This window comes from Mesoplodon mirus (assembly GCF_964341445.2).
Source record: "Mesoplodon mirus genome assembly, chromosome: 14".
In the NCBI taxonomy this organism is placed as follows: domain Eukaryota; kingdom Metazoa; phylum Chordata; class Mammalia; order Artiodactyla; family Ziphiidae; genus Mesoplodon; species Mesoplodon mirus.
The window spans coordinates 82,211,324-82,237,515 of record NC_138990.1 but is presented as its reverse complement, the minus strand read 5'-3'; the positions used below and the strand labels follow the sequence as shown (position 1 = coordinate 82,237,515).

Sequence of the window (26,192 nt, the reverse complement as noted above, 5' to 3'; positions counted from 1 at the left end):
AAAAACCTAGGGGTAAAACGGGAATAAAGACACAGACCTACTTGAGAATGGACTTGAGGATATGGGGAGGGGGAAGGGTAAGCTGTGACAAAGCGAAAGAGAGGCATGGACATATATACACTACCAAACGTAAGGTAGATAGATAGTGGGAAGCAGCCGCAGAGCACAGGGAGATCAGCTCGGTGCTTTGTGACTGCCTGGAGGGGTGGGATGGGGAGGGTGGGAGGGAGGGAGATGCATGAGGGAAGGGATGTGGGAACAGATGTATATGTATGACTGATTCTCTTTGTTATAAAGCAGAAACTAATAAAAAAAATAAAAATAAAAAATAAATGGTGTTGGGAAAACTGGACCACTATCTTACACCATACACAAAAATCAACTCAAAATTGTTTAAAGACTTGAACATAAAGCCTGAAACCATAAAATTACTAGGAGAAAACATAGGCAATAAGCTCCTTGATATCAGTCTTGGCCATGATTTTTTTGGATATGACACCAAAAGCAAAGGCAATAACAACAAAAATAAACAAGTGGGACTACTAAAAAGCTTCTGCACAGCAAAGGAGACCGTCAACAAAATGAAGGAGAGAAAAAACAAAACGGGAGAAACGGGAGAAAACAAAACGGGAGAAGATATTTGCAAATTATGTATCCAATACGGAATTAATATCCAAAATATATAAAGAACTCATACAACTCAATAGCATAAAAACAATCTGATTGAAAAATGGGCAGAGAATCTAAATAGACATTTTCCCAAAGAAGATGTACAGATAGCCAACAGGTACATGAAAATTTGCTCAACATCACTAATCATTAGGGAAATGCAAATCAAAACCATAACGAGATATCACCTTACACCTGTTAGAATGACTGTTAGCAAAAAGACAAGAGATACCAAGTGTTCACGAGGATATGGAGAAAAAGGGACCCTTGTGCACTGTTGGTAGGAATGTAAATTGTTACAGCCACTATGGAAAACAGTATCGAGTTTCCTTAATAAATTAAAAACAGAACTACTGTATGATCCAGCAATCCCACTTCTGTGTATTTACTCAAAAGAAATGAAAAAACTAACTCAAAAAGATACATGCATCCCCATCCATTGTAGCATTTACAGTAGTCAAGACATGGAAGCAATCTAAGTGTCCATGGATGGATGGATGAAGAAATTGTGGTATATGTATTTCTATATGCAATGGAATATTAGCCATAAAAAAAGAAGGAAGTCTTGCCATTTGCAACATTATGGACAGACCCTGAGGGCATTTTGCTAAATGAAATAAGGCAGAGAAAAACAAATACCGTATCTCACTTATACGTGGAATCTTAGAAACAGAAACAAAACCCCCAAACCAAACTTACCCATCACAGGTAACAGTTGGTGTTTGCCAGAGGCAAGGGGTGGTGGGTGGGGGAAATGGGTAAAGGTGTCAAAAGGTACAAACTTCCAGGTATAAAATAAACAACTCATGGGGATGTAATGTACAGCATGGCAACTATAGTTAATACTGTGTTGCATATTTAAAAGTTGCTGGGAGAGTAGATCTTAAAAGTTCCCATATAAGAAAAAAAATTATTAACTGTATATGGTGTTGGGTGTTAACTAGACTTACTGTGGTGATCATTTTGCAACGTATACAAATATCGAATCATTGTGTTATACACCTGAAACTAATATAATGTTATATGTCAATTACTTATATCTCAATTAAAAAAATACTTGAGGTGGTAGGTCTGCTTTGGCTACCTAACAGATTATTACTTCTAATTTCTCCTGCAAAGTCATTTCTTCTGACTGAACCTTCCTTATTTCTTCTCATTGTTATCATCTAACATCTTTCTGGATACTACAGTTTTTCATTCAGAATTTAAGTACCTGTGTCATATTGTCCCTCTAGGTTCCACTATCACTTTGTCTTCATGTACACCCTTGCTTTAGCAACATTAACCTTCTCCATAACCCCATGTACTTTCTCTCTACTAAAACTATATCCTATGGCCATAGGCAGGGTGGTCTCTTACCATAATCCAGAACTCTTCCACAGCTAGGACTTTATTTCCTCTGTTTTGAGATTATTTTCTTAATTATTGAAAATGCTATGACTTTATAGAGTTTTCTGTTTGGGGATTGTGTGTGTTTTTAAATTAAAATATAGTACCAGATGAGTATTGTTCTCTACAAGAAGTTGTTGGACAGTTTGTTTCCATGTAAAGTATTCCATCCCTTTACTCCTCCTCTTCTCAGCTGTCTCCACCTATCTCACACCCTCTCACTGTCATGTTTCTGTGATTGTTACTACTGTGTTAGATACATGAACAACACATTTTTACATGGCTATGTGTGAGTTGTCAGCAACAAGCCACTTGAATTTAAGTGTTCTAAGTTGCGATGAAAACAGTTTCACTAACTTACTTCTTCTCTTGTATAATACAGAAAGGGTGTGGCTTTATGATATATTGGTAAGAATACTATGGGAATTATATTAGCTTGAGTTCAAATTTGATCTCTACTACTACCAACCGTGTGACCTTGTGCAAACTGTTTAACCTTGACATCCCATTTACCCAGAAGATTGTTCGGAGGATAAATGAGAAGGTAGATAAAGTCTCTAACAGAGTACCCAGCACATAATACTTCTTTTTTTTTGTATTCTGTAATGTTAACTTTCCTTTTTCCATCCATGTTTATGTTCACAAAGCTAACTTTTAAAGATTGTTTTCTAGATCCATCAGTTTTTACCTTTAAAAAGATCCATTGGAACTCGACAGAGTAACAACATTTATTGTATTGCATGTTTAGTTAGTTAGTTAGTTAGTTAGTTTTCATGGAAAGGCATTTTATCAGCAGTGTGTGCATGTCAATCCCAATTGCAGGGACCTCCCTGGTGGTGCAGTGGTGAAGAATCCGCCTGCAGTTAGGTGCAGGATGTAATTCACACAGAGTCAGAGTGTTAGAGGTTAGCTTTGTGAAGGACAAATCTAGTTACAGATAATACAGACTAGTAACAGTTACAAGATAACTAGGATTGATTAGCTCTTTCAGGCCAGTTTATGCTGCTTCCCTAGCCTGTTCACTCTTCCCTTTATTTTCCTTGTTACCAGGAGAGGAAAAACCTCATTTCTATTTTTTGTTGCAACAGGAGCATTCCTTCTTAGATAATGTTAAATGTGTAAGTTGTAACATGTGAAAAGAAACATTTTTAACAGTTTTTCTCAAAGTTTTGAAACACTATTAGCCAGGATCATAGTGCAATAGGATAGAATGTTATTCCTTGAAAAACTTTGTGTGTGTGTAGAGTTAAGAAGCAGTTGTATGTTTATGATTTAATAAAATAATTCTAAAGGAAAAAGAAAAGTCTGCCTGCCAATTCAGGGGACATGGGTTTGAGCCCTGGTCCAGGAAGGTCCAACATGCCGTGGAGCAGCTAAGCCCATGCGCCACAACTACTGAGCCTGCTCTCTAGAGCCTGCGAGCCACAACTACTGAGCCCATGTGCCACAACTACTGAAGCCTGCACACCTAGAGCCCGTGCTCCGCAACAAGAGAAGCCACTGCAATGAGAAGCCCGTGCACCGCAATGAAGAGTAGCCCCTGCTCGCCACAACTAGAGGAAACCAATGCACAGCAACGAAGACCCAGTGCAGCCTTAAATAAATAAATAAATAGATAGATAGATAGATAAATAATAAATATTTTAAAAGAACCAAAGTTTTGAAAAAATCCCAATTGCATGTTTAGTTTGAGCTAAAGTAGTTACTGAAATTTAGATTGGTACATTTAAAGTAGCTGAAGGATTTTAGAACTTCATGTAAATTGTCTTAATTTGAAGAAAAGTAATTTCATTGTTAGAATAAAACCAGAGGAAAAGAGCCACCAATTAAGATCATTTTAGAGATAGTTTTGTAGGGCTAGTGTTGGTAATTACTCTTTGTGTAGCAATCTGCATAACTAAGAGTTGTTACTGAGCAAATTAAAGTTACACCTTGCCTTTTTAAAAAATAAAAAGTATTTATTTATTTATTTATGGCTGTGTTGTGTCTTCATTGCTGCGCACGAGCTTTCTCTAGTTGCAGTGAGCAGGGGCTGCTCTTCGTTGCGGTGCGCAGGCTTTTCATGGCAGTGGCTTCTCGTTGCGGAGCGTCGGCTCTAGGCACGTGGGCTTCAGTAGTTGTGGTACATGGGCTTAGTTGTTCTGTGGCACGTGGGATCTTCCCGGACCAGGGCTTGAACCCGTGTCCCCTGGGGTTCATTGGCAGGCGGATTCTTAACCACCGTGCCACCAGGGAAGTCCTACACCTTGCTTTTAATAGTATGACTTATATAAAGTCTGAACCTACACCCCAAAATGGGAATAATTGTTATTTGTCTCCTTTGTGACTCTTAACTCCCTCTTAAAATTTTTCCTTGTATGCTTTCTAGAACAATATTAGAATATGATCCATAATAGAAACCAAATACTATATATGCTCTATTATAGTCTAAGAAGACATCATGGAATAATATAGATTATGATAAAGCCATAATGGAATATTAAACTATTAAAATAGATTTGTATTCTACTGATTCTCTTTCTGTATTTAATAATTTGCTTTATTCTTAGTGAATTTCTCAAATAATTTTTTAAGTGTTAGTATTCTATTTTTTATTTCATTTTCCCTTTTTTAATGGACTCTCCTTTTAGTGGTGAAGGCTATTACCTGTATGCTGATAATTTCCAAAATCGTATCTCTAGTCACAATCTTTCCCCTGAGCCCAGGTTCTGTACTTGCTGGATATATCTACCTGGATGTCCATAGCCCCTTTACAGTTTCAAAATTGTATGTTTGGGGGACTTGAGAATCTGCTGTGTTTATACTTTGATCATGCCTAGCATGTTGTATGACAGACACATGGATGGGCATTTCCCCCTCTCCTCACTAATTGTTCTGTTAAAGGGTATAAATAGCAGGCTCTTTACATGCAGAAAAATACTTCAGAATATTAATAAAGCAATATAAAAAGTTAGAAATTCATATAGTAAAGCTATATTTATATTCAGACAGCTCAGTAAAAGGATAATCTGGTGTGTTATGAATTAGTCATAGTATAAAATAAGAGATAAATAAGTTAGACTGCATTAAAATTAAGAACTTTTCTTCATCAAGTGGTACCATTAACCATTCTCCACTAAAAGAATCTTGGGCTCCTTGGAGAAATAGCTGATTTCAGGACTGGCGCAGGGAAAGTACAATGTATGCTTGGAACGTCCTGTGCCAGAAGGTTAGGAAGGCCCATAGAATGATGGGAATATATTACAAGGACACAGGAACCAGCCTGAAGGGGAAGGTTCCCACTGGCCAAATGTGGGACAATTTAAACATCAAATTAGATAATGATAAAAGATTATAACCCATTGAAATAAAATCCATTAAGTCCACACTGAAATACCCAGGTACTTACAGATAGGGAGGAAAAAGGAATCTTTCCCTGCAGGAGGAAGCCAAGTAAAAAATGTTGAAGGGGGCTTCCCTGGTGGTGCAGCGGTTGAGAGTCCGCCTGCCGATGCGGGGGACATGGGTTTGTGCCCCGGTCCGGGAGGATCCCACGTGCCACATAGCGGCTGGGCCCGTGAGCCATGGCTGCTGGGCCTGTGCGTCGGAGCCTGTGCTCCACAGCGGGAAGGGCCACAGTGGTGAGAGGCCCGCGTACCGCAAAAAAAAAAAAAAAAAAAAAAAGTTGAAGGAATGATGAAATTAGAAAACTGTCATATGGCAATTGTATCAGTTACCTATTGCTTTGTAACAAATTACCCCAAAGTGCAATGGCTTAAAACAACACACATTATTTCACAGTTTCTCTGGGCTTAGCTGTGTTCTCTGCTTCATGGTCACTTGTAAGGCTGAAATGAAGGTATTAACCTTGGGTTTGTGGTCTCATCTGAATGCTTGACTGGGGAAGGATCTACTTCCACACTCATTCATTGGTTGTTGGCAGCATTCAGTTCTTTGTGGGCTGTTGGCTGGAGATCACCCTTCGTTTCTTGCTTTGTGAGCTTCATTAAAGTGTGCAAGCTGAGAAAGTTATAGAAAGACTTGTTGGCAAAATAGAAGTCACAGTCTTTGTAACCTAATCACAAAACTGATGTCCCCTTGATATTGTCATACTCCATTGGTTAAAGGCAAGTTACACAAGGGAAGAGAATTATACAAGGCTGTGAATATCAGGAGGTGGGTGGGAATCATCTTAGAGGCTGGCTATCCCAGCAGCCATTATAATATAATTGATTCAGACAAGAATCATCAGTGGATGTTTAAAATGAGTGGATGAAAGTTTGAGGAGTAACTTGGATCTTTACATAGACTAAAAATATCTTCCCACAAGATGTATTAAATACAAAGAGGAAAATGCAACTTTATAACGGAGAAATCTGGCAGAGCTTATCTAAGTGATCAAAGTTAACATTACCAGTAATGAGAAAAACCAACATTATCTTTTTCCTGATAGCTGGGAAGAACACATTACCACCTTTTTGGTATTTTACCAGAGGGGTATAATCTGAATCAAATCCTGAGGAAGCATTAGGTAAACCCTTTGAGGGACAAGTCTACAGAATAACTGGCCAGTATTCTTTATAAATGTCAAAGTCATGAAAGATATAAACAGACTGAAGAATTGTTCCGATTTAAAGTATGCTAAAGAGAGACATGACTACTGAATACAATACATGATCCGAGATTTTGTTTTTCTATAAAGAATGCTATTGGGACATATTTATGTATTGTAGAATAATATAGAATATTATTATGGAACCATAATAAAGTATTAGAACAAATAGAAAATAGATCCATAGTCTGCTGGTTTTGTTGCTGTATTGGATTGCTTTCTTTTTCACTGGTGAATTTCTCTTCAAATGCTAATACTGTCAATTCTCAAAATTTAAATACGATCTTTGGATTGGATCAGTAGTTTTCAGAGTGGTCCATGTATACCCGGGAAGTCCCCAAGGCTCTTTCAGGGGGTCCATGAGGTCAAAATGTTTTCATTGTAACACAAAAATAATATTTGTTTTATCCACTCTGTTTACATTTGCACTGATGGTGCAAAAGCACTGGCTGGTAAAACTGCTGATACCTTAGCATGAATCAGAACAGTGATACTGTACTGTACCAGTAATCATTGTGTTCACTGCCATGCAATTGCAGTTTTAAAAAATACCAGTTTCACAATATCCTTGGTAAAGCAGTAAAAAGATTTTATCAAATCTAACCACGGTGTACATGTATCTTTAATACCCCGTATGACGAAATGATATGTATAAATCATCATTTCTGCATATGTAATTTACGGTGGTTGTTTTAAGGAAAAACAAGCACTTATGTGATTTTTAAGCTGAAGTAACTATCTTTTTCATAGAATACCAAAATTGCTTGAAAACAACTGACAAAATCTGGTCATTCACACTTGAGTATTTGACAGACACGTTCTCAAAAATGAATAGTGAGGCTGTCATTTCAAGGAAAATAACCGACACATGAAACATGAAATATAGAAAACCTCAGCAAAGAAATAGAAGATATAAAGAACCAAATGGCAATTTAGAACTGAAAAACAATAATTGATACAGTAATGCAGTGTTGCAGTGTGTAAACTCAACAGAACAGAGCAGTGTATAAACTGATGCAGTGTGTAAACTCAGCAGACAGAGAAAAGAATCAGTAAACTGGCAGATAGAGGAAAAGAGATTACCCAGTCTGAACAACAGAAAGAAAACAGACTGATAAAAATAATCTACAGAGCCTCAGGGAACTGTAGGACTATAAAAAAGATTTAACACTTGTGTCATTGGATTCCTGAGAGAGGAAGAAAGAGGGCTTCTATCTCAAGAACCAAAAAGAAAGAAAAATCTACCCAAAGGAAGGGAATAAAGATAAAAGTGAAATTGAAAACAGAGAAACAGTAAAGGAAATCAATGAAAGAGCTGGTTCTTCAAAAAAATCAGTAAATTGACAAACTTCTAGCAAGACTGAGAGAAATTAAAGAAAAAACAAAGTATCAGTATCAGGAATGAAATAGAAGGTATTGGACTTCCCTGGTGGCGCAGTGGTTGAGAATCCACCTGCCAGTGCAGGTGACATGGGTTTGAGCCCTGGTCCGGGAAGATCCCACATGCCGTGGAGCACTAAGCCTGTGCTTCACAACTACTGAGCCTGGGCTCTAGAGCCCATGAGCCACAACTACTGACGCCCGCGTGCCTAGACCCTGTGCTCTGCAACTAGAGAAGCCACCACCATGAGAAGCCCGTGCACTGCAGTGAAGAGTAGCCCCTGCTCGCTGCAGCTAGGGAAAGCCTGCGCGCAGCAACAGAGACCCAATGCAGCCAAAAAGTAATCATAAATAAATTTAAAAAAAAGAGAAAGGTATCACCATAGACCCTGCAGATATGAAAAAGATAATAAAGGGAATACTATGAACAACTCTACAAACATAAATTTGACAACTTTGACGTATGGACCAGTTCCTTGAAAAATACAGACCACCACATCTCACCCAATATGAATTAGGTAGTTTAACTAGCCCTATTGCCTTGATACAAAAAAAAAAAAAAAAAATCCCAAGAAGAAAACTGTAGGTCAATATTACTATATCAATGTAGATGCAAAAGTCCTTAACAAAATATAAGCAAATAGAATTTATGGCTCATTGCAGGGATGGAGCCGGGCTGCTTCACTATTTGAAAATCAACTAATGCACCATATTAACATGCTAAAGAAGAAAAATTACATGATCATATCAGTTGATGAAGAAAAAGCATTTGATAAAATTCAGGACCCATTCATACTTTGAAAAAAAAACATTTAGGAAAAAGATACTTAGGGGGAACTAACTCAGTTGGATAAGGAACATTTATAAAAACCTACCTTATCCTTAATGGTATATTGGGAGAATAAAATTCTTAAAATTTCAGTTATTAAAAAACTTCAGATTTTTACTTTCCTTGATGCTCACTTTTATCTTTTAAGCATTTATGTGCACTTCAGATAAGCAAGCAGTTACTCTTATTACTGAAATAATATTTATAGTTCAGAAGGAGAGTCTATAACCAAATAAGACAATGCTGTCACTTCTTAAAGTCTGCTAGATAAAGATGAATGTCTAAATATTCTGACAGCATGCCCTTTAAAAATATTCTAAACTTTACAGTATGCATCTATAAAATTTATTTTTGTTTTCTCACATCTTGACACTTTAAGATCAAAGAAACTCTAAACAAAATGAGATAAAAGAGATCCAAAAATATTTTCTTCATTTCTTTGCCAGAAAATTTCTTTAGAACATATTTTCATATTCTTGCTGATTTTTATGTATACCAAAATTGATAAGCATGATAAATTTATTTTTAAAATGCTGAATAATATGGACTTGAGGAAAAAGTTAGAATCAGTCCAAATGTCTTTATTTGCTGAAAGACAAAGTTTGCCAATTTACCACAAATCAGTTTTTTTCTAGGATAAAATCAGACCATCTTAGTAACTTCTAAAACAGATATTCTTTATTCTCAGAAGTATAAGACAAGTGTTAAATCTTTTTTATAGTCCCACAGTTCCCTGAAGCTCTGTAGATTATTTTTTTCAGTCTTTTTTCTTTCTGTTGTTCAGACTGGGTAATTTGTTTCCCTCCATCTGCCAGTTTACTGACTCTTTCCTCTGTCAGCTCTATTCTGTTGAGTTTACTTACTGTGTTATTATATCAATTATTGTTTTTCAGTTCTAAAATTGCTACTTGGTTCTTTTTTATATCTTCTATTTCTTTGCTGAGGTTTTCTATATTTCATGTTTCATGTGTCAGTTATTTTCCTCAAAGCGACAGGCTCACTGTTCAACACGTGGATGCTTAAAATTCCACTTAAACCAAGTTCCTTAAGGCTAGGTAGATTTTTACATGCACCTGTAAAACTCTTCCTTCAATAAATTTAGGATAATGTTAAATCTGGCTAGGGATATAAAAAGATAACAAGAGATTGTTGCCATCCTGGACTTTATAATCTGAGAAAGGGACTAAATAGCGGATGAAAAAAATTATAAGGGTCAAGATTACTAATAAATAGTTTCTGGTTCCTCATGATACTATAAGATAATCTGAAAAATATATAATCTGCTATCTTGAAATGCATATGTGTCTTATAAAAATAAAGATCCCATATGGTTTTGGAATAGTAGCATGACAGGAAACTATATTATTATTTTTTAAGAAGTGATAAGATTTTTATCTTAACTAGAGACTTAAATTTATGGGTTATGAAACAATTCCATTATACCTGGGACTCCTTATTAAGTTTTAAAAATCAGCTCTATTGAGGTATAACTTGCCATATAATAAAGTTAACCAATTTCATGTGTACAGTTAATGTGTCCTGATAAATGTATATAGTTTTTTAAGCATCACCACAATCAAGATGTAGAACATTTCTGTTACCCTCAAATGTTACTTGGTACCCCATTGCATTCACCCTCCGATCCGTGGCAACCCCTGATCTTTCAGTAACTATAGTTTGCCTTTTCTAGGATTTATAAATGGAATCATGCTGCATGTAACCTTTTGTATCTGGGTTCTTTTAACATAACTTTTGAGAATTATCTGTGTTATGTGTATCAGTAGTCTTTGCCTATTCATTAGTGAGTAGCACTCCATTGTTTGGATACACCACAGTATTATCTGTTTGACAGCTGATGGACATTTAGGTTGTGTCTTGTTTAGGCTACTAACAGTAAAGCTTCTATGGACATATGAGTACAAATCTTTGTGTGGCCATGTTTTCATTTTAGTTCCCACCAGCAATGTATAAGAGTTTCATTTTTAGTTGACACTTGATATGTCAACATTTTCCTTTTAGCTACATGTACTGTATGTCTGGGTGTTAGTTTTCTATTGCTGAGTAACAAATTACCAAAAACCTAGTAGCTTAAAACAGCACCTATTTATTGTTTCATAGTTCTGTAGGTCAGAAATTTAGCATGGGGTCTTCAGGGATCACAGAGCTGAAATCCAGACTGAATTCTAATCTGGGGGTTTTGAGGAAGCTTCTGTTTCCAAGCTTATTTACGTTATCGGCAGAATTCAGTTCTTTGCCGTTGTAGGATTGAGATCCTGGTTTCCTCGCTCACTGTCAGCTGGAGGCCACTCAGCTCTTAGAGACTCACTCCTTCTCCCTGGTGTTGAATTCTTAGGCTTTGAACCTCTGACTTCCCCTCTCTCTTTTTAAAAGGCTCTTATGACTAGAACAGATCCACCTGAACAATCTTATCCTAAGATCAATTGTTTTGGAACCTTAATTACATATACAAAATCACTTTGCAGCGGTACCTAGATTAGTGTTTGAATAACTGGGAGATGTTTATATACCAGAGGCTGGAAATTTCAGGACCTCCTGGGATTCTGCGCAGCACACAAGCATTTGTTCTACATTTTCAGTAACATTTGGTATCTCTGTTTTTAAATCTTAGCCACACACACACACACACTCTAGTTGCACATGTGGTATCGCCTTGTCGTGTAAATTTGCATTTCTCTAATAGCTAATGGTGTGAAACATCTTTTCATGCGCTTATTTGTTATGTATATATCTTTTGTTGTAAAATATCTATTCAGATCTTTGGGGTTTTTTTTCTTTTTTTTTTTCTTTTGTATACTGCTATCCATTTGTTTTAGCATCACTTGTTGCAGAGGTTTTCCCCCATTGAATTACCTGGACATCTTGTCAGATATCACTCGACTCTGTGTGTTTATGTATTTTTTTTTCATTTTATTCTGCTCCATTGAACTTTATGTCTACTCTTATACCACTGTTACTCTGTTGATGACTTTAGATTTATAATAATTCTTCAAGTGAGAGAGTTTGAAGTCCTTCAACATTGTTCTTCTTTTTCAGATTGTTTGCTGTTTATATCCTTTGCATTTCCATATACATTTTAGAATCAGTGTATTGACTTCTATAAAATATTTTACTGGGATTTTAATTGGGATTGTTTTTTATCTGTTAATCAGTATGGGAAGAATTGCCATCTTAATGAGTCTTCTGATCTATGCACATTGTATAGCTTTCTGTTTTTTTAGATCATCTTGAATTTCTCTCAGTTATGTTTCATGGTCTTCATTGTACAATCCTTGCACATATTTTACTAAATATTTTGTATTTTTGATGATTTTCTAAGTGAACGGGATCCTAATTTCATTTTTCATTGCTTGCAGAATGTAGAAATACGTTCGATTTTATATATTGACCTTGTATCCTGTGACCTTGTTTCATTCATTTATTAGTTCTGATAGCTTATTTGTAGTTTGTCTAGGATTTGTCTACATGTACAATGATGTCATTTGCAAGTAAAGGCAGTTTAACTCCCTTTTTCCAATCTGTATGTCTTTTATTTCTTTTGTCTTGCCTTATTGCACTGGTGCAGATAACTTTATGTTGTTCCTGATCTTGGGGAGAAGGCATTCCTTCATGATATTAAGTATAATGTTAGCTGTAGGCTTTTTGTAGATAGCCTTTATAGACTGAGGAAGATTCTTAGTTTACTGAGCTGTTCTTGTTTTGTTGTGAAGGGGTATTTAAATATGTCAGATGCTTTTATTCTATCTGTTGAGATGACCATAGGTATGGTATTTTTTATTCTGTTAGTATAGTGAACCATGTTAATTTTGAATATTAAACCAACCTTGCGTTACTTGGATAATCCTCAGTTGGTCATGATTTTTTTTTTTTTTTTTTTTTTGCGGTACGCGGGCCTCTCACTGTTGTGGCCTCTCCCGTTGCGGAGCACAGGCTCCGGACGCGCAGGCTCAGCGGCCATGGCTCACAGGCCCAGCCGCTCTGAGGCATGCGGGATCCTCCCAGACTGGGGCACGAACCCGTGTCCATTGCATCGGCAGGCAGACTCCCAACCACTGCGCCACCAGGGAAGCCCAGTTGGTCATGATTTTTATTCTTTAAAATTTTTTTCTGGATTTAATTTAATCAAATATTGTTAAAGATTTTTCCATCCATGGTCATGAAGAAATATTGGAGTATAGTTTTCTTTTTTGTAATGTCACTCTCTGATTTTGCTGCCAGGGTAGTAAGCTGGCCTCATAAAATGAGGTAAGAACTATTCCTTCCCCTTCTGCTTTCTGAATGAATTTGTATAGGATTGGTATGTTTTTCAGACTTTGAATGTATGATAGAATTGACCAGTGAAGCCATCAAGTCTTTAGTTTTCTTTGTTAAGAAGGTTTTGTGTGTTCTTTTTAACTCAAATTCAGTTTATTTTAATAGCAATAGAGCTGTTCAACTTTATTTTTTTCTTGAGTCAGTTTTGGTAGTTTTATTTTTCAAGAAACTTGTCCATTTCATCTAAGTTATAAAATTTATTTTCATACTTTTTTTGAATATCCGTTTATTTTTCTTTTAACGTCTGTAAAATCTCTAGTGATTTGCCTGGGGTGTTAGTTATTGACCTTTTCCAAAAATGAGTTTTGGTTTTACTGATTTTTCTTTCTGTTTGTCCATTTTCTAGTTCATTAATTTCTGCTTTTTTTCTCTTTTTCCCCTTGCCTTGGGTTTAATTTATTCTTTTTCTAGCTTTTTAAGGTGGGAACAGATCATTGTGTTTTGGACTTCCCTTGTAATAGCGCTGTCCTCAAAAGACTGCTTAACCTGCATCCTTTAAATTCTGATAGCTTCAGTTTTTACTCTGTTCAAAATATTTTCTGATTTCTCTCATCATTTCTTCTGTGACTCATGTTATTTAGAATTGTGTTGTTCATTTTCAGATATTTGGATGTTTCTGAATACCTCTCTTGCTTAATTCTATTGTAATGAAAAAATATATTCTGTATGATTTCAAACCTTTAAAGTTTATTGAGATTTTTTTTGAGGCTCAGAATAATGTCTGTCTTCGTGAATGTTCGTGTGCAGTAGAAAAGAATATTTTGTTGTTTTAGGACATCTTGGTTGATAGTGTGTTGTTCTGATCTTCCACATCTTATTTTTTCCTTTGGTCTACTTATTTTCTGTTATTTACTGTGAGATAAATGTTAAAATCTCCAAATATGACTGTCTATTTAACTTTCAGTTCTCTGTATTTGACACATTTGATTTTGAAGCCCTGTTATTAAGTATATACAGTTGGCCCTTGAGCAACAGATGTTTGAACTGTGTGAGTCCACTAATACAGGGATTTTTTTCAATAAATACTGTAGTAGGGATACTACATGATCCAAGTGAATCCATGGATTTGGGTATCTGCCAGGGTCCTGGAACCCATCCCCTGTAGATACTGAGGGATAACTATATATGAAAGGGTTCTGGGACCCAGTTACAATGTATTTTTCCCTACACATCCACAGAATTCTCAGATAGCAGCTGGGTGTCCTACAATTCAACTCAATTCTGACACTATCTAGAGGTAGCATCAGCTTCCGCAGTTAAGGGCTCAGTCCTACAAGACTGCCCCCTCCCCTCCTCCTTTAGATGCGAATTGCAGGTCCAGGTTGTTAACTGAAGTTCTGACCAACCGGTTATAGATTGGAGGTTCCAACAGCCCCCACCTTGAGTTTGAGTAATTTGCTAGTGCCACTCAGAACTCAGAGAAACATTTTACTTCCTAGATCACTGACATATTATAAAAGGACGTAACTCAGGAACAGCCAGATGGAAGAGATGTCTAGGGCAAGGTACATGGGAAGGGGTGTAGAGCTTCCATGCCCTCTCCAGGTGCTCCAGTCTCCCTGCATCTCCACATGCCCCCCAACCAAGAAGCTCTCCAACCCATCCTTTTGGTTTTTCTGGAGGCTTCATTAGATAGGCATGATTGATTAAATCACTTATCAGTGGTGATTGAGCTCAGTCTCCAGCCCAGCTTAAATCATTGGCGAATGGTTTAACCCCCAGCCTATCTCTCTTCCCTAGAGATTGGAAGGTGCGACTGGAAGGTCCAACCTCTGATCACATGATTGGTTCTCCTGGCCACCAACCCCTACCTTTAGTCCTTTCCCATAGTCACCTCATTAACATAACAAAAGAAATCTTTATAGCTCTCGACACTTGAGACATTCTAAGGAGCTCTTGTGCTAGAAATGAATGAAGACCCAAGGATATTTCTCATTATATATCACAATATATTTAGGATTGTTAATCTTCCTAATGAATTGACTCTTTTAAGGTTATGAAATAGTCCTCTTTATCCCTGGTAATATTCCTTGTTCTGAATTCTACATTGTCCAGTATTCTTAGCCACTGTATCTTTCTTTTGATTATTACTTGTGTGGTATATCTCCTCCTGTCTTTTTAGTTTCAGCCTATCTGTAAAGTAGACTTTGTGTAGATAGTATATAGTTGTATCTTCTTTGAATTGGAGTTATTAGACCATTTACATTGAACGTAATTAATATAATTCTCAAAATGCTTGGATTTAAATCTACCACCTTGCTAGTTACTTTGTATTTTTTTTCTCATTTGATTTTTGATCCTTGCTTCCTATTTATCTGCCTTTCTTTGGATTGAGTATTTTTATGATTCATTTTTATTTTTTTTATTAGTATGTATTGCTCTAGGGTTTACAATATGCATCTTCAACATCATGCTCTACTTTTAAATAATGTTGTAATGTTTCCCTCACATTGTAAGATCTTGACAAATTATCAGTATTTCTGTCTACATTTGTTCTGCTATTGTCAAACCTTTTACTTCTACACATTATATACCCTACAGTTTGTTATGTTTGTGTTAAATAGTCAATTATATTTTAAAGATATTTTAAAATGAGGAAAATGTCTTTTATATTTACCTACATATTTACCATTTCTGGTAATCTTCATCCCTTGGTATAGATCCAGATTTTCATCTAGTATCATTTTTCTTCTGCCTGAAGAATTTTCTTCTGACATTCTTATAGTGCATGTGTATTGCAGCCTAATTTTTTTAGTTTTTGGTTATCTGGGAAAAACATTTTACCTTAATATTTGAAAGATATCTTTTCTGGGTATAAAATTAGACAGGTTAAGGTTGAAATAAGTTTAGGAGAGAGATGAGGCATTCAGTGTTGATGGAAAAGCCCTAAAGCCCTAGCCAGATTGGTCCTTGGGTCTTGTGGATGTTAGTTAGCTAGCAGGGAATGGTACAGGTAGAGGATGGATGGTATCATTTATAAAGAATTGATAACACTGTAAAGGTCAGTGGGCTGAAGAAACAAGGACCTGGTTTCAAAGTCCTCCCTGAAAGTACCACATAACCCTTTTGCCCTCACTTATGAAACAATTACAACATTATTAAAAAACAAACGAACCTCACAGCGACAATCTAGGGATCATAATACTTTTTTGAGAGCCTCATAAGAAAGATACTTAGTTGTAAGGTAGACTGGAATAATATTTTTTAAAGGGTATTTAAAAAATTTAGACATGAAAGAATATGTGAGACAGTAAAAGATAGGAATCATGGTAAGAATCTTAAGGTCAATCAAGTAAGGTGCAAAATAAGTAGAACTCCATCTCTGCTAATTAATAATGTCATTTTTATTAATGTTTGCTACTCTTGTCTCTGTTTTAATATATATTTGATGTTTAAAGTGACCTAAAACTAGATTAACCAGTTAAATTATCTGCTATAATTTTCAAGGAAAAGACTAATTATTGTCAGCAAGATAAGAATTAAAGATACTAATTTACTGATAAACTTTTCTCAGACCTTAAGTTTACTCAGAATAAGAGATACTTTTAAGAGTTTAAAAGCTAGCCAGCCACACTAAAATGGTACTTCTTATTTCAGGCTGCACTCAATAAGTTCTCAGGATACGTAGGTATATTCAAATATCAATATTTATATGTTAATCCCATTGTACATTTGCTGCTAGACAGGGTCAAGATTAAATAGATGGGATATAGGATGCATGGTATACTCAATTTATTGTTGAACTTTAAAAATTCAATTTGTATTACTTTAAATTCTGTAGACTTTTAAAAAGATTTTCTTCATGATTTTTACTTCATGTGAGTCTGTTATACTTGGAATTTTTACAGTTTTAGATTTAGAACTACTTCTGGTTCCGTTGCTAATCAAATGGTGTGATCTTTCACCAGCTTACTTGACCTCCCTGGACTCAGTCATCAAGAATTTTAAATGTAGGCATTGGGTCAGGTCTGTAGTTTTTCTAGAGCACTTTTTTCCTTAAGTAAACTTTTTGTAAATTAGGAGTTCAGGTGAATTATATTGGAGTTTATCCATGAGATAAGACTTCTCATGAAAAGAAAAATTTGGAGTTCAAGTGGCTGGCTGTCTTACATTGGACCTACCTTCCTATTAATATTTTTCTTATTTTTGTTGCATAGTGTACAGAACATTCTGTTTCCATGCAGGTATAAAAGGATTTTTGTTTTCTTAACAGCTTTGCAGTCTCAGTAAACTCTTCAATTAAATAGAAATGGCAGGAGAAGCTTTATTCTGAGCTCTACCCAAAAATGAGTTCATCCAGCAAGACAACTTGGAGCACTGACAGTCTGTAGTGTGTTAAAATTTGATATACAGTATGTTTAGGGTGTTAAAAATATTTAAAATAAATTTTAATCAAATCTTTGCATAAGTCTTAAGTGACAGGGCCACAACTCAGGCCTGTTTGATGCAAGAGCTCTTTCTATCATACTGTATAATTTTTTTTATCAAAAAATACTTATAGATCTAGACACATTTCGTTTATGGCTTATTTCCCAATGTTTTATGACTCAGAATATTTAAGTTCAATCTTTTAAAGACATTTGTGCCAATTTTGTGACTAATTTTTTTTTTTTTTTTCCTCCAGGGAAATGAGGCAAGTTATCCTTTGGAAATGTGCTCACACTGTAAGTCAAATATTCTTATTAAGAACTTCTTTTATTTTCACATTCTATATATGTATGTATGTAAATCTTATGCCTCTATAAATTTATATAGCGAAGTTAGCCCTTAACCATTTTAAATGGCAGTGAATTTGACTTAGAGTGTTTCTGAGTTACCAGAATAGGGAAAGATTTTTTTATAGACCTCTTTATTATTAGTGTCTGCACTATGTTGTAATTACAAACTGACCCTCAAATCTCAGTGGCTTAACCCAACTGAAGTTTTTCAGATTAACAAAGCTGTAAGTAAACAGTTAACTTACTTAACTTGTGGTTATGTAAAATAAAGTGCTTATTGAAGGCAAAACGGATAGACTAAGGAGCTGTACAAGACATTTCTGGGGAGGATGAGGAGTATAAGAAGTGTGGGTGGGCTGGCTGTTTCTGACTATACTGGAGAACATAAAGAAAGAAAGTGACAATCTTAGAAATTCTTGATTCAAGGATCAGAGGACCAGGGAGCTTAAATAAAAATCAGAAGATCTCTTGTGTGAAACTACAATGATTGGGGAAGAGGGAGATCATGAGAATTGGAATGGGGATGCTGGTAAATTTAGATACCGTCCTGAGGTCCCGGAATTCCCAGACTCTTCTGAACCTTCCTTGCGCTTTCTGCCATCCCTGTTTGATGAAGCTGGTCCTGCCTTGTTTGGAGACATCTTACTTTGCAATGAGATGTTCTCTTCTTTTTTGTCTTATTAAAACCATTTCCCCATTGCTTATTGTTTCATTAGTCTCCTTTCTTTTCCCAGAACACTTGTCAGTTTCTTTCATTCTCATCAGCACCTTTGCTTGCTTATGAGCTCTGGATAAATGCTCTTCCATCAGCTCTTTTCTTGAGCAACTTCATTGTCTTTCAGATCTCAGCATAAATGTCCCCTCTTTGGAGATGTTTTCTCTTTCTATGCTCTCTTCAGATTCTCTCTAACATGGGCAGTACCCTGTTTCTTTAGAGCAGTTACAATAAGCTTAAATTACTTGTTTATTAATCCATTTTATTTTCCATTTTGTAATTTCTACAATTTTTTAAACTTTTTTTTTATGGTGATGCTCTATGACCAATGACCCATAGTTTGGCCATCCGTACTACTATTTACATTTTATTTTACTGTTTCCTCCCAGGCTTTCCTTTATGAATTTCTTATATAATTTTGATCATATGTAGGTGTGTATTTCTGTTTTAAACATGAAGATAAAATGTTGTATCCAGTGTATTGTTAGAATTGACCAAAAACCAAATCTAATTATGACTCTCTAGACCAGAGGTTGATAAACTACTGCCTACCGACAGTTTTTTTTAATAAAGTTTTATTGGAACACAGCTATGCCCATTTGCTCACATTGTCTATGGCTGTTTTTGTTTGACCTCTGAAATGTGGTCAAGATAGAGTACTTACAGACTAGTGCTCCGAGTGTTGTCTAGATCTATAATTCTTGTCTGTGCCATAATTGGCATGTCAGTTGTATAGTTTCTTTAGAATTGAAAGAGTTCTGCTCAGAATTGTGCCTTGCCACTTACTGTTCAGCTTGAGCCTGTGGTGTTTTACTCCCGTTGCTAGTGGGCAAGAAGGAGGTGTAGAAGCCTGTAATTAGCTAGGATTCAGGCTGCAAACAGAGTTGGGGTAGGCTGTTGGGAGTGCAGCTCTGAAAAGCATGAGGTACTAGGAGGTTAGTTTTTGCTTCTTGGTCAGGGAACAGAGGTCCTAAGGGGGCAAGACGTCCCAGGTTCTTACTTTCTGCACTCCTTTAAAGTCTGGGACTGAGGGTCATTTACCTGATTGCAAAGAAAAATGTACCAGGGCAAAAGGCAAGATGGATGTTCCCCTGGGTACATCCAGGATGGTGAAAGCCAAGTTTTTTTTAAATAGTAAGTATTTGAAATAGATTTCATACACTGTTAAAAGCTGTCTCTTTCAGTTTTATCTTCAGAACTGAGTAAGTCTTCTTTCTTAGGACTTCATCTGTGCTTTGATGAAACTTGAGCCTTGTCACTAAAGATCTGTACTTGTCAGTGATTGTTCAACTAGATATGAATCTGTCTGAATTCTTCTGTCATCCAGTAAAAATGTAGTTTCCCTCTATTTTCTAATTGGTTTACTAAAATATATTTTATACATGATTTGGATGAATTTGAACTTATTCACATTAAAACCACCACTTTTTTCCCCACCCACACATTGTAGTAAGTCTTTTTTTGCTCATTTGCAAAACTTCTTTATTAATGGGAGAGCTTAGTGTTATTTGTAAACAGCTGTTACCATGTATAAAATGTTAAAACCAATCCTTGAGGCACTTTACTTTTTACACTTCCCCTGTTCAAGTTGTGCTTTCTCTTCCCTTCCAGACCTAGCTCAGGTCTGTGTTCTCTGTGAGGCCTTCAGTAGTCCTCTCACCTTAGTAGTTACTGTCTCTTTTGTTCTTTTAGTATTTAAATTATGCTATTTTTTAAAAAGGTAGTAAGATTCTAAATTGTATGCCGTAAAGTACTGTTTTTAACCCTGTGACACACAGGTAAGTACCCACAGAATGCTTACAGTCTAGCTACTGGGAAAAAGAGAAGAAATGCATTAATTTTTACAGTGGAAACAAACCATTATGAGCAATAAAAGCAAAGGTTCCAAGGAGGGAAAATTACCTTTGGTTAAGAAAATTAAGAAAAGCTTCATGGAAGGGGTGATGTTTGAAATTGTTTTTTGAAATCTACATAAGATTTGAATGCTGATTAATTCTTTCACCTGTCTGGTCATTTGTCCCTTTCAGTTTCCTTAAATTCCATCCAGATCTTCAATATTTCATCTAAACCCCCTGCATAATTCTTTCCAGTACCCTACTTTTAATCAGTGATTTTCATCTCCGAATGCTTAAGAAAACTGAGAACATTTTTAAGTGTTAGCCTCTTTACCTCCTCACCCCCATCACCCCCTGCCTGCCACACACAGAAATTTTGCCATTTTCGTACTCATGCTTAATAACTCCTTCCTTTCAATATCAGAGTTTAGGTTATATCTCTCTTATTCAAGGTCAGCCTTGGCACTTGTGCTTTTGATCTCATCCCCTCTCATCTCTAGGACCTTATGTTTTTAGTTTCTCTTTGTTTTTACCTGTGTCTCCACTTCTTCATTTTTCTTCACATTACAAGCATAATCAACTCCCCTTTGATCCTGATCCTGCACGTGCCTCCCAGTTCTCCTTTCTTATATTTGAGCTTTGCATGAGCATCTACAGTGATCTCCATTTTCTTATTTCTGCCTACTCAAATCTGGCTTTCATCTCCTACTACTTTGCTGACACTGTTACTATAAAGGTCACCTTCCTTGTATTTATTTATTTTGTTTTATTTATTTATTTATTTATTTATTTGGCCACACCATGTGGCTTGTGGGATCTTAGTTCCCCGACCAGGGATCGAACCTGGGCCCTTGGCAGTGAGAACACAGAGTCCTCACCACTGGACCGCCAGGGAATTCCCATGGTCACCTTCATTTTATTGACACATTGCCTAATTGCTAAATCTGATGGAGTGGAAAGACCTGTAAAATAATTTGTGCTATTTGGGAAAATTTGAGCACTGATTATTTAATATCAAGGAATTCATTATTAATAATTAATGTTTTAGTTGTAATGATATTGTGGTTTAAAAGAATACCTTAGAGATAGATGATAAATACTGAACAGTTACAAGGACATGGTACGTCTGGGATTCGCTCTAAAATAATTGAAATGGGTGTATAAATAAGATTTCTAATGTGTCAGTGGTTGAAACTGGGTGATAGATATGTGGGATTCATCATATGAGTCTCTCAACCTTTGTATGTGTTTGAAAGTTTCCTTTATAAAGTTTTTTTTTTTAATGAGTGGAAAAAGGAGGCGGGAAATAACTAAGAGTAATATCAAGGAGAAGTAATTATTTAATTATAGTTAGGTATGGCATGCAGCACAGCAAGCCTTAATAATAAGAGGCGGTTGAGCTCATTTTCACCCGTAAAAGATTTGAGGTATTGACAGTGGAAGTGGAAGTGGAAGTGCGATGCCTGGCATAGAGCAGATACTGATTAAGTATCTGTTGACTGAATAAGCTAGACTCAGAGCTGGACTGTAGAGCTCAGAGCTGGACTGTAGAGACAGCTAGTTGGATAATTTTAAAGGCTGTATCTTTAGAAAAACCCAGTAGTTACCAATCACCCCATTTGTTTTCATAAATAATAACAAGTACTTACATGGCATTAACACATGCCAGGCACTGCTCTAAGCATTTCACACACATTTCTTTACCCTCTTGATCCTCACAGTAGCCTCATGAAAGAGGTATTGTTACTTTCCCCATTGTATAGATGAGAAGACAGGCATCAATAACTGACCTAAGATCACACAGCAGCAGGTAGAGTAACAAAACCATGATTTAATCTCAAGCAGTCATGCTCTAGAGTTATACTTTTAATCACAATACTGTACAGCCTCTCTTATAATAACCCTTACAAGATTAATGTTATGTTTGTCTACATGAATGATTTTAGGCAAAACTGGACTTTTCTAAGACATAGTTAGGTATTCTCTGATTTTTTTTTGTCTCTTAATTGAGTGTTTGCTTTTTGTTGAGTTATATTATTCTAGGCCATTGTGACTTTGTTTCTGTCTGTTGGCTAACCTGTCTGGAGGAGGAAATGTATACTCTGTTGGAGTGATTTGCTCAAAGTTGAGACTGTGGTTGTAACTTGGCATGATAATTTGGAAAAGTGGCTGAGTGCAAGATACTAGGTTAGATAGTTCAGCAGAGGGCTAGATTGGAGCACGGGGGGAAGCGTGAGTGGAAAGTCAGATTCAACTAATATTTTTTTACTGTTGATAAAACCAGTATAATTCTGAATAATTTTGATAAAGTTGGTGAACAGAGGGACTATTTTGTAGATTGAATGTAGATGAAAGACTAAAACAGTCTTTTATCTGAAGAGCTTTCTCAATTTTCTTTCGTTAGAAGGTGAACCAAGAGGAGCTTGGCAGCCTCTGAAGGAACGTTTCCCTTTGCATAATGAAACTATCTGTAGAAACCTTGAAGACACCTTTAGCCATTAGGACACTCCTCTCATTTTGAGTAAACAGTCTCATATTCATTCAGCTTTGTTTCTGGTTTAGATACTTACAAGTGACTTGAAAATAGGAGATATTGACTTCAATTTGTGCTGTTAATTTCTGCTTACAGTCAGTTGTCTCAGTGAGGTTTACATGTTCATATTCTTTACTTAGACTAGGGTTTTTCTTTGTTTTGAAAACAGAAAACTTTTTCACAGAAAAGGTTAATCTAAAGTTAATTTGATTTCCTCCTTCATTTCTGCATTTTTTTGAGTTTGCTTTAAATATTTGACATTTATTTTTTTCTGCATTCCTTTGTTTTCTTTCTTATATGTACTAGCTTAACTCACTTTAATTTTTTTTTGTTGCTGAAATGATTTTAATCTCTAGGTGAAACACTCTTTAAATGATACTCAGAATACATTACAATTTGATTTTAAGATAGATTTGAGTTTAAAACAGGTCTTACTCACAATGATTCCAGTAAATCAAGTGCTCCAGAACACAATTCAGAGATGTAACAATTATGTGATGACTTCTTAATTGTCCAAGGGGATAAAGATCTTCTTCAAATATGGAAAGAAATTAAATCATTCTATAGTACTAACCTCTAAGAGTTATTCTCCTTTATAGACTACAATATTATTGTCAGTTTCATATACTTTTACTTTATGGAGAACTCCTGCAGGAAGAAATTTCTGAAGGTCTTTCCAGATATAAACAGCTACATTTTCTGTCGTCTTACGACATCTGCAAAATACGGCACATCCAGATCCAGATTCTTATGATCAGGGGGCTTCATAATTGCCTCCTGTGGAGCTGATGGGTCGCGCTAAAGGAGAGCAGGCGGGACACTTGCGCCCACCGTCGAGGGCTCGAACCTGCTTCGCTCATGGTTTTGCAGGCCCGCCTCCCGCCCTCCAGTTCACTTTAATTTTTCAGTGATGTGTGTTCTAAATAGTAATTTCTGGTTTACTCCCAAATCTTTATTTATCATCTCAAATCTTTGGAGGAAACTTTTAATATCCATAAAAATTTTATGTCACTAACTTTGAAATTGACTTGTGCACTTGTTACTTTAGATTTAAATCTTCATAAATGCATCAAATAATTCATGCTTCTTAATCTACCAGCCATGATTTATCATTTATGTAGTAATTAGTGATCCTGAACTCTAATTTATTTCACCTAGTCCACTGAGAATTACTTCTATTCTGTTTTCTTTCAGTAAAGCTTTATTGCTGAGTAATGAAGTATAGTGCATGAACTTGAATGCCTAGGCTTGAAGTTGCTACCTTGTTTTGCCATCACAGTACCTTTTAAAAAAACAATGCCTGGGTTGTTTACTATATTCTAAATATTTCAGGTTTTTAGATGAGTAGTCTTAAGAAAAGTGAAGTGCTAGCTCTGTTTTCTTTACCCATACTGTCGAATTTTGGCATCATGGTAGCACTTAACAAATTGGTAGTTTCAGCAGTGAAGTCCATGGCATGTAGTAATTTCATAGTCTACCACAAAATTGAGTAATTTTGTAGCTGGTATGTAGAAGACAGTTACTTCAGCTGGTTTAAGAAAGCCTAGCTAGCCATTTAGCAAAAGTATAAATTCTTGGATCTCCCTCAGAATGTTAGAGCAAAAGAGATGGAAAAATACGCAAGAAAAGAGGAGCTTGGAGAACAAATACAGAGTGTAATAGCATCTGTCTAAAAGACATCTCAGAAGTTACATTACGTGAAATAAAAGCAAAAATAATCAGTGAAATAGTAGGAGAAAATTTTCTTCACCTAAAAAATCGTATCTTCTGATTGAAAGAGCATTCTGATACTCGGGAAGTTTAGATGAAAAGAGATCTCCATTTGGTGTCAACCTCTTTTGTAGTTTTAAAAGTCCAAGAGCAAAAAGAAAACCCTAAAAGCTGCTAGACAGGGAAATGGTTGGCCTCAAAAAGAATAAGAGTCTACGTGGCGTTGGATTTCTTAGCAGCAGCAATAGATATTAGAAAGCAATAGGGCAGTTAATTCAAAGTTCGTTCTGAGTTCCTAAATCTAGAATTTGATAGCAACCAAGTGATTACTCGGGTGAGAGGCCAAATTAAAGACATTTCCAGAAATGTAAGGACTTGGGAAATTTTCCCTTCGTATGTTCTTGAATATGTACCCAGAAAAATCAAGGAGATGTTAGAGAAAAAAGATGAAACAAGATCCAAGAAACTAAATCTCTTAAGACACCAGTGAAGATCCTGGGATAACAACTATGCCAGGGACCTGGAAAGCAGGTGGTTCAAATTAGAGCAAGAAGCCAGAATTGTCTGTGAAAGATGTCATCAAGAAGAAAGTAAAAGTCATTATATAAATTGTATGCTGGAATTTCTTAATGTTAAGGTAAAAGGCAAGGCAGTAAGGAAAAAAAGCAGAGACTGGGGATGCAGTATTACATTCTTGGCGATAAACCAGATTGAGCTCTCGAGCAGCCATAAATAAGTCTTTTGACCAAATGGGGCTGAAAGTAAAAGAAGACTCTTGAATATGCATGCTTTTGTGAAAATACCATATTTTGGGGGGAGTTGGTGGTGGGGACTGATACAAAGCTAAAGAAAAGTGCAACCAATATGTTTAACTGCAGCATATCATAGGAAAAGATAAAAGAAAAGCTTGGAGAATGTGATATAATGGGTTATAGGGTTGGATTTGATGTACAAAAACAGTGGAACTCTTTGAGAGCCACATCTTTTGATTAAGATATGTTACTGACCTACACAGTATACTTCGGTTAAAAGAAAAAAGGAATGTGACTTTCAAGCCAGGGTTATTAATAACTTAGTGAGAAAACTTGAAGATGTGCTTTTATGATCTTATAAATATATGCTTATTGCATAGTCTCATTTGAACCACAATGTAAATAAACCAAAAAGAGAAGAACAGCAGCAATACAAACACCTTCAGCAGGAAAACCAGTAGTATACCAGTAGGAGAACATCTTAAAAATATATTGCTTGATTTTTATCTACCTGAAGTGGAAATATTCTTATTATTCCCTTTTCTCTATATTTGGCCCAAGAGTGCAGGTTGAGGAACAACAGTGTTTGGTATCTCTTAGCCTAACCTTCTATGTTAACTCTTCTGATATAACTAACAAGGAAAGAAATTAGATCGGAAAGTATTTCAGGAAATCCCGTTGCCCAGCTTTTGCCATCAAGCTTCACAGACTGAGCAACTTACTTAACTCTCTGGGTCTT

The 26,192-nt window shown here is 36.0% G+C and overlaps 1 protein-coding gene across 2 annotated transcripts in view; it reads left to right on the top strand.

Moving 5' to 3' along the window:
• Positions 1 to 26,192, top strand: part of PPP3R1 (protein phosphatase 3 regulatory subunit B, alpha) — a 63,289-nt gene that overhangs the window by 20,194 nt on the left and 16,903 nt on the right. For both annotated transcript variants that reach the window (XM_082642596.1, XM_082642595.1), the window contains exon 2: positions 17,815 to 17,854. In XM_082642596.1, the coding sequence (XP_082498722.1) occupies positions 17,815 to 17,854 (40 nt within the window). The remainder of the gene's footprint in view (positions 1 to 17,814; positions 17,855 to 26,192) is intronic.